Source organism: Limanda limanda, chromosome 7 (genome assembly GCF_963576545.1).
Source record: "Limanda limanda chromosome 7, fLimLim1.1, whole genome shotgun sequence".
NCBI lineage: Eukaryota > Metazoa > Chordata > Actinopteri > Pleuronectiformes > Pleuronectidae > Limanda > Limanda limanda.
The window spans coordinates 1,193,681-1,207,451 of NC_083642.1; the positions used below are offsets into that span (position 1 = coordinate 1,193,681).

General features: G+C 44.7%; 2 protein-coding genes across 2 annotated transcripts in view; one reads left to right on the forward strand and one right to left on the reverse strand.

Moving 5' to 3' along the window:
- Positions 1-9,052, forward strand: part of LOC133005424 (IQ motif and SEC7 domain-containing protein 2-like) — an 84,677-nt gene extending 75,625 nt beyond the window's left edge. Inside the window, exons 10-18 of the mRNA XM_061075094.1 lie at positions 265-387; positions 488-654; positions 932-1,071; positions 1,548-1,673; positions 2,386-2,485; positions 4,105-4,266; positions 4,690-4,911; positions 7,129-7,178; positions 7,850-9,052. Of these exons, the coding sequence (XP_060931077.1) occupies positions 265-387; positions 488-654; positions 932-1,071; positions 1,548-1,673; positions 2,386-2,485; positions 4,105-4,266; positions 4,690-4,911; positions 7,129-7,178; positions 7,850-9,052 (2,293 nt within the window). The remainder of the gene's footprint in view (positions 1-264; positions 388-487; positions 655-931; positions 1,072-1,547; positions 1,674-2,385; positions 2,486-4,104; positions 4,267-4,689; positions 4,912-7,128; positions 7,179-7,849) is intronic.
- si:dkey-96f10.1 (6-phosphofructo-2-kinase/fructose-2,6-bisphosphatase) overlaps positions 1-13,771 on the reverse strand; it is a 186,902-nt gene that overhangs the window by 169,605 nt on the left and 3,526 nt on the right. The gene's annotated exons all lie outside the window — the stretch shown is intronic.

Consider the following 13,771-nt stretch of genomic DNA (forward strand, 5'->3'; position numbering starts at 1 on the left):
GATTTCAGGGGTCAAAGGTCACAGTGACCTCATGACTCTGGTTGAAGGAAGCGAACAACCTCTCCTTTAGGAAACCAAGAGGGTTGTGGGAGACTCTTATTATTGAGTCTTGATGTTTTACAGTTTAACATCAACTTAAATGCAAATATAAACAGTGATAGTGATAAACCCATCAGACTCGGATCCTGAAACCTGAGGTGGTTTGTTAATTCAACTGTGGAAGATGATTTCCTGTTTCCTGTTTCCTGTTTCCTGTTCCTGTAGCTGCGTCCTGGACGAGATGGATTTCTCTGGGATGGACCTGGACGACGCTCTGAGGAAGTTCCAGTCTCAGATCAAAGTTCAGGGTGAAGCTCAGCGGGTGGAGCGGCTGATCGAGGCCTTCAGGTGATGAACTGCTCCACAGGTTCGAGTCCCGGAGGAGGTCCCACTCACCACAGCCTGTGATGGTGTTTTTATTCCTCTCTCTCTCTCTTGCTCTCTGCAGTCAGCGGTACTGTGTTTGTAACCCGGTGCTGATCCGACAGTTCCAGAATCCAGACACCATCTTCATCTTGGCCTTTGCCATCATCCTCCTCAACACGGACATGTACAGCCCCAACGTCAAGCCAGAGAGGAAGATGAAGCTTGAGGACTTCATCAAGAACCTGAGAGGTCGGTATCAGCTTCATCTCCCACGATCAGTGGAGTCAGTCTGCAATGATTGTGATATTAAAAACAGTCGTAGACTCAAAGAGAAGAGAAAGTCTGCAGCTCAGAGTCGCTCATTCACAACTTGTCTTCTTCATCAAATCATTTATTCTAAGATCTTGTTGCTCCGTCACGTTTGTACAGAAGCTCAGAGCAGACAAACCAAACCAGGTCCGATGTTTTCACGCTAGTTTCTCCGATACGCTTGTCACTACCCACTGAACCTGTGTGTCTCCACCAGGCGTTGATAACGGTCAGGACATCCCCAGAGACCTGCTGGTGAACATCTATGGAAGGATCCAGAAATGGGAGCTGAGGACCAACGATGACCACGTGTCCCAGGTCCAGGCCGTAGAGAGGATGGTGGTCGGCAAGAAGCCTGTAAGAAACTTCTGGCAGCTATGCAACTACATCGTTCTACATGTTGGTCAAATTATTAGAATGAATATATATATGCACCCCTTTTGGAAATGCAATATCCAGAGAGGATGAACCTAGATATTTTGAAGACACTTGTAAGACCACTATCAAGAAACAAAACGTCTCTGGATCCATCCGGAGAAGGAAGTCTGTTCCGGCCGAGAGAATTCAAGCAGAGGACGGAGGAGTTTTCCTTCTCCCCAAAGAAACAAGACTTTTTGAGTTTTCCTCGAGCTCAAACCTCAAGAGAAATCATAATTTTTTCACATTTCGTGATTAAATACAATTCAAAAACCCTAAAGTATCAGACAATTGTTTAGTATTAATAATTTCATGACTTCAGCAAAAGCAAACCGTCTCTGTCAAGTTTAACAACCAATAACAAAACGTGTGTGTGTGTGTGTGTGTGTGTGTGTCTGTCTGTGTGTGTGTTGCAGGTCCTGTCGCTGCCTCATCGCCGGCTGGTCTGCTGCTGTCAGCTGTTCGAGGTTCCCGATCCGAACCGCGCCCAGAGGAGCAGCGTCCACCAGCGGGAGGTGTTCCTGTTCAACGACCTGCTGATGGTAACAACACACGTCTGCAGAGAAAACATGATCACAATCACGAAATCGCTTTAATCCTACAACTCTATTCAAAGGTGGTTAGCATATGTTTTGCTACGTAGCAAACTAACCCATTTGGAATCAGACTTCATTTCAGACCTGATGATGAAGTGATGCTCATGTTAGCTCCTGTTGCTCCAGCGAGTCTCGGTTCGTCTCCTCATATTAAACAACAAATCTATTTTCTGGACATAATCTGGAGTTCATGTCTGAAAACAGTTTTGTGAGCAGAACCAGTGAAGTTTGGAGATGAATCCTCCGGTGGTGAAAGGATCTGTTCGACTTCAGGACTGTTGAAGCAGCATCGTCGTGACAGAAGCTCTCTCGTCTGAATAAATGATTTAAAGCTCATCGTGCACAGAAAGTCACGAAAGCTCATCTCATGTTTGTCCTCAGGAGACAAAGACAAACTGTGATTCAGATTTAATTTATTTACGATGTGACCAACAGGAGAGAAACACTGAACGCAGCAGATTGAAATAACCACTGATGGATTTATAACCTCCAAACAACAAAGAAACAAATGAAGATTTGCATAATCAAGCATCCACTCATCTTTTCTTTCCTCCCTCCTCGTCTATTTTCTCTTTTTCTTCTCTCTCCTCAATCCTTTACCAACTCCTCTTCATCTTCCTCTTCCTCTTCTCTCATCTCCTCTTCTTCTCCTCCTCAGGTAACAAAGATCTTCCAGAAGAAGAAGACTTCAGTAACGTACAATTTCCGTCAGTCCTTCCCTCTGGTGGACATGCAGGTCCACACCTTCCAAAACAGCTGTAAGTGCTCCTCTCCCTCCTTCTCTCCCTCCTGCATCACTCTTTCTACTCATCTCCTTCTCCTCTCATCCATCTGCTCTCTCCATCTGTGTCGGCTTATCTTCGTTTCATTTCTTATACTTCTTCTCTCGCTCATTTCTCTATTTTTACCCCACAGTCAGCAGGCTGTAAGACACCGGAGTTTGTTTATAATGATTATAAATGTGCTGCTTGAAGAGTAGAAAGGGAAACGTGAGGAAAGATCTGGAGCTGTGGGGAGATGGGTGTAAGATATGAGAGGATGAACGATATGAGACGATGAACGATATGAGACGATGAATGATATGAGAGGATGTACGATATGAGAGGATGAACAATATAAGAGGATGTACAATATGAGAGGATGAATGATATGAGAGGATGAACAATATGAGAGGATGTACGATATGAGAGGATGAACGATATGAGAGGATGTACGATATGAGAGGATGAACAATATGAGAGGATGAACGATATGAGAGGATGAACGTTATGAGAGGATGAACAATATGAGAGGATGTATGATATGAGAGGATGTACGATATGAGAGGATGAACGATATGAGAAGATGATATGAGAGGATGGATGATATGAGAGGATGGATGATATGAGAGGATGGATGATATGAGAGGATGAACGATATGAGAGGATGAATGATATGAGAGGATGAACGATATGAGAGGATGAACGATATGAGAGGATGGATGATATGAGAGGATGGATGATATGAGAGGATGAACGATACAAGAGGATGGACGATATGAGAGGATGGATGATATGAGAGGATGAACGATACGAGAGGATGAACGATATGAGAGGATGTATGATATGAGAGGATGGATGATATGAGAGGATTAACGATATGAGAGGATGTCAATCACTGTCAGATCACATGGTCAAAATCACTCATCTGTTTGTGAGGTCGTCTCAGACCTGACGGAGCAGTGGTGCTTGTTGTGTTGTTCAGTTAGTTGGTTGTTGGGTTTTTGTTGTTGCTTGTTGTGTTGTTGCTGTTGTTGTTGTTGTCAGTTCTGGTTCTCCTGGTGGAGCTAAACGGGACTTGGCAGATTGTGGTGATGACTGTGACCAGGACAGATTGTCCCATATGATTCATCAGCACAGTCTGCTGTGTGTGTGTGTGTGTGTGTGTGTGTGTGTGTGTGGGTGGATGCTCCTCTATCTGTGTGTGAGTGGGTATGTACAAGTATGTGTGTGTGTGTGTGTCATGTTGCAGGATGGTAGGAAATGTGTGTGTGTCATAGGCTACATTTGGGGACCATGACTACAGTCCACCAATTTGAGGACACAGCTTTTGTCCCATTTAATGTCCCCAGAAAGGTCCAAAGTAAACATGTGCACGTGTGTGTGATGTATTTGTGATATAAACTCAAGTTTTCAGTTTAATGTGCAGATTGAAAGTTTGTGTTATAAAACCGTATCAAGCTGCTGCTGCTCGATATGATGATACAACTTTTAGAATCTCTGCTGGCGTCCAAACTCCAGAGTCACACAGACGTTTAAACAGAGAACTCTGATAATCAGCTCAGGACTACAGTGTGTAACATCTGGTGTGTGTGTGTGTGCGTGTGTGTGTCTCTCAGACTACCCTCATGGCATCCGACTGACATCAGCGAACCCCGGGGGGGAGAGGAAGGTGCTGATCGTCTTCACGGCTCCGAGTCAGCAGGACCGAGCTCGCTTCACCTCCGACCTGAGGGAGAGCATCGCGGAGGTGACGGACATGGAGAAGTACCGGGTGGAGTGTGAGTGTCTCCTCTCTGTGGTGCAAGGGACGCAGTAGCAGCAGGAGAGGTGGAAGCAGTACTAATACACAGTGTCAGTACTAATACACAGTGTCAGTACTAATACTCAGTGTCAGTACTAATACTCAGTGTCAGTACCAGAGGCAGCAGCAGTTGTGTTTAGTCACAACTGGCAAAGATGAGAAGTCACAAAGTTGAAAATGTTTTGGGACATAAGAACAGAAGTTAGCACTTAGCTTCCGTCTCCAGGGACCGAACTCACGTGAGTTACGCTTCGTGTTCTGAACCTGAACGCACCGTTGGTGGTAGCGTCTGTTAACGATCATCATGGTCAATTGAACTAAATGTGTTTTGTTTGGATTCTCGTTGCTCATGGACGCCCATGTTGATGTTTCTCTCTCTTTTCACCGTCTCCCCCTTCAGCCGAGCTGGAGAAGCAGAAAGGTGGGATGCGTCCCGGCATGTTGACGGGCGGAGGACCCGGGGGGGCGGCAGGGGGCGGGGCCAACGCTGGTGGTGGGCCCGTAAAGGGCGAGGTGCTCAACGGCACCCTGGGGCGGCCGTGCCTGGACGACACGTACGCCTCGGTGGACGGACTCAAACGCACGGCGCTCAGCTCGTCGTTGAGAGACCTCTCAGAAACAGGTGAGGAGGTTTCACTGCTGCAGATGATTATTAAGATCAGAACAAAGTTTCATCTTTGTCTTAAACAACTGATGAAACGAGATGAAATCAAGAAACATAATTCAGTACAGTGTAATACTGTGCCGCTCCGTCGCCTCCTACTGGACAGCTGCAGAAACTACAATGGAAAACGATAGGGGGGTTGCTGGTATTTATTGAAGAAGAAGAAGAAGAAGAAGAAGAAGAAGAAGAAGAAGAAGAAGAAGAAGAAGAAGAAGAAGAAGAAGAAGAAGAAGAAGAAGAAGAAGAAGACAGACAGACAGCATCACATAAAAACAGTTATTACCTAAAAAAGAATAGGAACATTATAAAGAAGACGACTTCAAACAAGTCAAAATTAAGTCACAAGTTAAAAAATTCTGAAACCAATAAAAAAGTCATGATGGATTATTATTAGTAAAATTTACTTCAAGTAGCAAAGTACATGTCAGTGATATCCAGCAGAAGAAACCTGCAATATTACTGACATATATACAGAAAAACATAAAGACATATGTTGTGCAATAATACTTAGGAGTGATACCATAAGATGGTGTGCCTTTAGGCGTAAATAAATAAATACATTTGGTTATCAAAAATATGAATAATAAATCATAACTTTAGTTGATTTAAAGTTCTCTCGGGGCACCACCTTTCACAGAAGGGAAAAGATAGCCAATTTATTGATTAAGATCAGTCTCATTTAGATCTAGTTCAATTAGAAATCTCAATATTTACTATTCAATATTATATAATGAACAGTTAAGGTTTATAGAGTTCTTGACAGTGCAGAGGTTGGCAAAATTCACTTATGCAACATTAATGAAGGAACATTTTTAAAAAAAAACATCTATTATGAAGATAATAAAGTTTAACAACACAAATCACTGACAAAACGTACTAGCTAAACCAAGATGTGTATGTGTGAGTGAATGAGGGTCTCTTAAAATGGTGGTTAACAAAGAAAGTCACACCTTCCTGTGGGCCCTTAAGATAGCATCCCCCCACCCCCCCCCTCCTTCTGGAGTTGGGACGTAGCTAAGTACGTGTAGAGATATGCGTGTCTGTGAAAATGCTAATCAGATAATGGAGGAGAGTCTGCGTTAAATGAACTTACATTAACTTTGATTTAACTTGTAACCACAATAACACAACATATATCAAACTTATAAACACCACACAGAATCAAATAAACAGTCTTGCTTATTTCTAGTATCATTATTAAGCCCAGTCTGTTACCAGTCCTTGGAAAGGGAGAAAGTTGCTGTGCACTTCGCCGTTCGTCTTGCCGGTTGTGTGAAGTCTCTGGTTGGTCGTAAGGTTTCTGCTTTCGCGGTTCTGTTGAACTGTGGCTCAGATGCTGGTTCGAAGTCCTTACCTACAGGACACCGAGTCGCTGCAAGGAGTTTTGAAGAGCTTGAAGGGCGAGGAGGTTTCCTTGAGAAGGTGAGCTGGAAGCTGGACCCCCCTCCCCCGGAGTTGCAGGAGAGACGGCTGGCCGCCTGCTGTCCTCAGTGGGGTTGAAGAAAGAGAGAGAATTGGGGGAGACCTTGGTCTTTTATAGACCCAGTGACCCCCAGGTCATGTGACCAGATTGACCAATTGGAGTTGACTTTTGTGGCTTTTAACACCTTTGTGTGAAGATGTCCAGAACAGAAGGAACCTGTGGCATCTTAGGAAATTGAGTTCGCTCCAGCACACGCGTCCATGTGGTTTCAAGTTTTGTCCACACATGTGTTTAATCTGTTCTGTGGAATGTCACAAAGTACATATTCTTTTACTGTAATTATTACAAATTTGAGATACTATTCCTGCCACTAAATATTTGAAAATATACTGAACTTGAACTTTGACTGGCAAATAGTAAAATTTGACAAAAATATTTTTAAAGAAAAGCACTATTATTGTTCCAGGTTTTTTAGCTTTATAAATAAATGAATTTACAGATTATATTCATATAATATTATATATATATATATATATATATATATCATAGTAACGTTGATGTTTGGTTGGGGTAAACAAAGAATGTGTTTAGTTTTTGTTATTGATGCTGCTTATCTGGTTTATTATTATTATTTTTCTCTATGGTTGCGTCTCGTGAGCCTGTTTTCGACTCGCTCGTTATCACATGATGATAAAACACGTCAGTGTTTGGTGAACACGTTGTAACGCTGCCTCATTCTGATTGGGTGACAGGGAAGCGAGGTCGTAGGAACAGTGTGGGATCATTGGACAGTACCATCGAAGTAAGTGCGGCAGGGGGCGGGGCTAAAAGCATGCGTTATGTCACACACGCAGCTAACTGCATGTTTGTGTTTGTGAAATCGTGACGTGTCATCGTTCACACACGTGTTCGTCCAGGCTGCATGTTACTAACACGCCACACGTTCAATCAGCCAATGGAAACATATTTAATCATTGACATGAAGCATAAACTGTAAATGAAGAAAGACGACTTTAGGACAAATCCAATAGTGAAGCCAAAACCTCTTGCTCGCCCCCTGGTGGCCGGCTTCCCCTCACAATCACTGCAACACAGAAATTACTGCGCATGACATCATCACCAAAAGATGGCAGCATTCATAAATAAGATATTTTAGTTTAATTTCTGTTTAATCGGAGGAAGTGTCGTCCGTCTTTATTCACAGTTTATGATACAAACAGAAAAGTAACCGATGTTCCAGATGTTTCCTGTCGTCTTGTGTCTGAACTTCATGATTCCTCTTTTTGTTTCTGCACGTTAACGCTTTAACACGTTTCACACTTTCACAGCAAAGTGGACGTTTGATTATTAATTTTCTACCAGAACAAGAATCTTTATTGATTCTGTTGACGTCATGTGACCTCGACAGGTTCAGGTTCTGTATTTAGTTCTTACATTTCCTTCTTCTTCTTCTCTCCCTCCTCCTCCTCTCAGGGTTCCATCATTAGCAGCCCTCGGCCGCACCAGCAGCGCCCCCTGGCGGCAGGAGGCGTGTCTTACTGCCCCATGATGGCCCCCCCCTCTCCAGCAGCCTACCGGCCACACCGCCCAGCACAGAGCCCCGGTACAGGGGTGGGGGGTGGGCCGGGGCTCTGTCACAACCAGGGAGGGGTCAGCCCCTCCCCCCTGGCGAGCGGGGGAGGGGCTGGGGGCGGAGGCGGGATGGCGGGTGGGGGGGGCGGCCTGCTGGGGAACTTCTTCGGCAGCCGCAGAGGGAAAGTTCCTGTTCCTCTGACGATGATGTCACCGCCTCCTCAGGGTCCGACGAGCCCCCTGATGATCTCATCGCCCCCCCACTACCCCGCCCCCGCCCCCCCCAGCGCCCATCCCCCCTCCCCTTCCCCAGGCCCCTCCCCTTCCCCCCACCTCGGCCCCTCGGACTCGGGCGGAGTTGGAGGGGGAGGAGTTATGGGAGGGGCACCGTCCAAGCTGCAGGCTTTGCACGCTCAGTATTGCCATGGCAACAGTGGAGGAGGAGGAGTCAGTGTTACTGGGCACCAGCAGCAGCAAACGCCGCCCCCCCCCTACCACCATCATCACCGCTACCACATGCAGAGCGTCCCCCCCCCTCTCTCCCACAGAGTCTCCGCCCCCCGGCGCCAAGCCCCGCCCCCTCACACCCAGCAGCATCACAGGATGCAACATGGCCCCGCCCAGCACCCCCGCTACACCCTGGCCTCCGGCTTCATCACCCCCCCGCCACTGTCCCCCCACTCCCCCCTAACCCCTACCACCCCCCACGGACTCTTCCACTCGCACGCCGTGGCGGGGGGGCGACCGGGGGGAGGAGCCAAACTCCCGCTTACCATCTCGCACTCTCAGCCCCACCCACACGCTCACACACACTCTCACAACCACGCCGCGCACGCACACTCCCCCCTCAGCCCCTCCCCCTCCACCCACTTCATATTCTCCCCGCCCCCCCCCCTGACGCCCTCGGCCCGCCTCCTCAGCCAAACGCCTCCTCAGCCCTACGCTGCTCAGTACCCGCCCCTCTCCTCCATCCCGCCCCCCCCACCGCACTCACCCTTGCCCCCCCCTTCCTCAGCACCACTCTCCCCCCACCCAGGGGGGGGTGGAGGGCAAGGGGGGGGGCCCAAATCCAAACCCGTCAGCCGGATCAGCACGGTGGTCTGAGAAGACAGAAGCAGAGGCCGGGGGTCCGCCCCCCTGCTGTGAGGGTCTGGGGGTCGGCTCTGAGGAGGAGCAGGAGAGGGAGGAGGAGAGGAGGAGGAGAGCGAGGAGGAGGAGGAGGAGAGGGAGGAGGGCGAGTACAGGTGCATCAGAACGGCCGCCTGGTGCGATGGCGAGCGCTGAGAGCCGGGAACAGGAAGTTACTCAGCCTGTGTTATTTCCACATCCGCTTCCCGCGCAGGTAGAAAGACTCATCCCCCCCCCAGAGGTGTCCTTCTACAGTGGCCTGGGACCGGAGCGGCCATGTTTGTAGTTTTTCATCAACAGAGGACGTGTCATATTGTGAGGTGGAGTCTGTGCGTCGCTGTAGTGAACAAACGGTTCAGGGACCAGGTGTGAAGGGATCAGTGCCTGAGAACACGGGAGTTAGCGCTCGATGCTAACACGGGAGTTAGCGCTCGATGCTTACTCGATGCTAACGCCGCGTCGGAAGAGACGGTTCCTTATGTTAGTGTCCAAAAAAAAAAAAAAAACTAGTCTTGCACCATTTTGTTTTTGGCACAAACAGCGTTTGTTGTTCTGGTCGTTGACGTGTGAAGAAGCCATGAGGAGTCGCTGAGCAGCTGAAGAGCTTTGAGTGGATCTGGTGCCGTTTCTGTGTCTTAGACAAGGAAGCATGACCTGTGCAATATCTACTGAGTGTCTCTGTTTCAATCCTTTATGCAGGGGGGGGGGAATTCGTCGTCACTTAAAGCCACAGTCCAGCTTTAATTTGGTCGAGACAGTGAAGGTTACCGAAGACTTTGCTTTCTACGTGGAAAATAAACTTTTTTTAAACTTTCAAAAAGCCATCACAACAAAACTGCAGACGCCTTTTTACCTTTTGTTTTGCAAAAATGAGTAAAGCCTTTAGTGTTTGTGGATTACAGGGTTTCACCAGGGGGCGCTCTCCTGTGGTTTTCGATTGGGACTTTAAAATGGGGATGTTGACATTGGACCTTGTCATTTTTTTCAATATCTTGTAAAGGGAGATTTATTTATTAATTTGTACTAAATCAGAGAATGTCGCCCCTAATTACTTAGTGTCCTAGTTATATGAAAGTATAAGCTTGAATTTGTCAGAAATTATAAATATGTCAGCTGTGATTGATGCTCCATGTTGTGTGTGACCCTCCATGTTGCCAGGGAAGGAGATTATGCTAAAACAGGGTGCAGTCTGGGAAACAGAGTCTTGAGATGAGGAGCTAAAGGAAGACACCCAGTCTTAAAGTCATACAAATGTGATTTCAGGGTAAATTAAACATGATCTTCCTCTACTGTAACTCTACCTACACTGGAAACATGAAAACAGGGTGGGAAATTATAATGTTTGGAGAATGTGAACTGTGTGAGGGTTGTGAGCCGCCTGGTTTGTGTCTGAACAATCTGTGGAACATCCTCGGATCCTGATTCAGATCATGAGAAAGAAAAAACCTGAACGTTAAAAAGAGAAACATCACGAAGTTCAACAGGCGGCAAAACTCACAAAGCATTTTCTACAAACACCAAATCTCAGCTAATATATCAATTATTCTAAACTCGAAACAATATATTATGTTTTTGTACTTTCCAGATATAGTGCTTCAATGTTGTTATTCCAAGGTGACGGGTAAAATGTCACAGTGTAACTACCCAGAATAAATACTTGATACATTAATATTGTACTATAAACTTCCAAACATGTTAAACCTTTGCAATTACACAAAAATGTATTGATGTAGGTTCTTAAAAACGTTTCCAACATAATTTCATCAAACCTTTACCAGCATTCAGCTCATAAAAAATAATAATAATATCAACCCAGTCTGAGGTTTGTTAGTTTCTCTCAACAGGACGAAAACACAAAGTTTAATCCCACGTCCACTACTTGTTGTTGTTGTGTTGCAAAATGGAGATAAAGGTGCCTTCATGCAGAGGGATGCTCAAAAAGAAAGACTACATTGATGTTCAAAGACAATTCATCTAAATCAATGATATATTGATTGATTGTATCATTTCACAATAACAGATATCAGCCATTGACTGCATTGTGTTAATCTGACTGAGCTCATCCGACCAGAACCTGAGAACTGGACCTAAACCCGTCGTGAAGGACTCGACACGTCACAGGAGTAAAGTGCAGGACATGTTTCATCCTCACAAGAGAATTACTCTCGAAGAAACTCATAATTACACGTTATTTTTGCACTTTAAGTTAAGACGCCAGTATTGAAGTGTATTTCCTCTTTGTTCTGCTGAGTCCAGACGACTCTGATCTCAGTGAGGAAGCCGCTGATCACTCTCCTGTCACATGGGCCGGGTCTGTCAAATGAATATTTACCGATGTTGAACTGGGGGATGATGGGATATTTCTCTGATGCTCTGACTTCAAACATCAACGACACAAATCTAGTTTCCCAGTGATGATGTGAATGCTCCAGCTGTAGATATTATCTGTACAGTGTGTTCTATTCTCAATGGAGCCAACAGCATCGATCTGGGACCGGTTCAGAACTGCTTGAATTAACAAAACGTTCGCTCTAAAAAGCTCTTGAGGGTTCTTCAGGCTTTTTTCCAGAAGCCCTTTATTTTTGTGACTTTGTGAAAATAACATTTTGGATAATTATATTACAATTTTAATTTCCTCGAGGAACCATCCTGGGTTCCCTGTTGTTTTCCATCTGAAGAACCCTTTTGACTTTTTGGAGTGTGCTACTGATATTATCAATATTGTTGTGTGACAAGCTTCTACTAACACTATGTACTCCTTGGGCTGTTTTATATTTTTAGCATTTTTTTTATTTTGTCATGTGCTTACGAGCGTGAGATGATTGATTTATTTTCTTCCCCTGATTTGGGCATTTTGTAACTGTACTAAAAATCTTTTTAATTTGTAATATGTTTACAACTAAACCAAGAACTTTCTGTGACTAACATTCAACTTCTTCTGACATGTTTAATACAGACTGTGATACTGACTTCCACTCGCTCCCTCTCCTGTAAACACGTCTGCTCTTCGTCCCGACGCCTCAGTGACGCCTCTCACCAACTGTTAACATGTCTGTGACAATTCACATGAACAGAACCAGACGAGCTGCTGGGAGTTGTGGGCCGTCGGGTCCCTGTCGGGTCCCTGTCGGGTCCCAGTCATGTCTCTGCAGGGACCTACAGACACGCTGCCTCTTTGCCGAGGCCTTGAAGTCAAACTAATCCAGAACAACATGAATCCCAGAGTTCTCGAGGAGCGTTGGATCAAACCGACCTCGCAGGGATCACTCAACATTTCACACTGTTTCTCTGCATGTTTGACCGGAATCCAACACATTGGAGTTCCTGTTTTAAAGTTCCGTTCCTAAGTTTCTGCATGTTGTTACTTTAACAAACCTTCAGTTTTAACATTTCTTTTCCTTTGACTTTGAATTTTGTGTCAATCTCTGAAAACTAAAATCTCCTTGAGGGGACTTGACTCCTGCTGCAGATAGATTTTCCATCACTATCAACATTTAGGGGGCTCAAGCAGCCAGTGTTGCAACTTTTTGTGTTTTAATAATTTATGAAACTAATTATATTTAATATTATTACTAAGCTTAACTTCCACTTTTTATAACATTACCCAGGCATCTGTCAATGTTTTCGTTAACTTCTCGTGACATTCTTTGGGGGATATTGATGTTAAAAATCCTATTTGTTGTAGAGATCTATGAGTTTGGTGAATATTATCAGACGACAATTGTTTTATTATAAATGCTGGATTCCTTTTTCTTTGCTATTCTAGTTGGATGTGAACTTTGACATCAGTTTGCAGAATAAAAAACATTTCATTGCAAATTAAATGCATGTGTGCACTTTACATTCTGGAGTAGAATCCAACATCTGTGGAATCCAACTCAACTCAAAAGGTCCAATGTAATATCTGTGTGATGGATTATCTATCTGCAAGCAGGTTTTCATGAAAAATACTTTTTCACAGAAGTAATATAAAGTACATGTAGTGTAAGAACATGCACAAACCTAGTTAGGGTTCTTTGAATCCTCAGTTTAAATAGGTTTTCTCTGCCCGGCCTGCTCTCCACTATCAGTTTGCATGTGATATTTATTACAGTATCTGCACTGAATGAAATTGTATTATAAACATGAATGTACATAACCATTGTTAAATGAAAAATAATGCGAGTACTCTGTTTGCTCAGCAGCAGGCGGTTTGTCTCTGGCTGCGTTTCCACCAGGAACAGAAAAGTTTGAGTATCACAGAAACAGATCTGATTCACAGCCGCACGCAAAACAGGGAACTTTCAAAAAAATGAATCGCCTCAGATCTGATTCAGATGAAGATTAAAATGCTCCTGTGTGAACGCAGTCGGTTCTGTGTGTATCTATAAGGGCATGGACCGGGGGGGCTTCGTTGTATGGAACGAAACAATGGACCGCTTTATGGAGTAAAAAATATTTCTTGTTTATAATGTAGAGCAAAGAGAGACTGGAATAGTCCTTGTAAAATTGTACGAGTACAGTGTCAAATATGTGTCAACAGAGACCACATTATTTTAAAAACTATGTATGGAAATTTTAGCTGTGTATATAAATATATATTACTTGTACTTTGTTTTTGAAATTGCAGAGATATGGAAAAAGTGGAAATATTTATTGCTCTAAAGATATAAAATCTGTTCATGTTGATGGAAGATGTGTCCTGTTTTGTTTCAG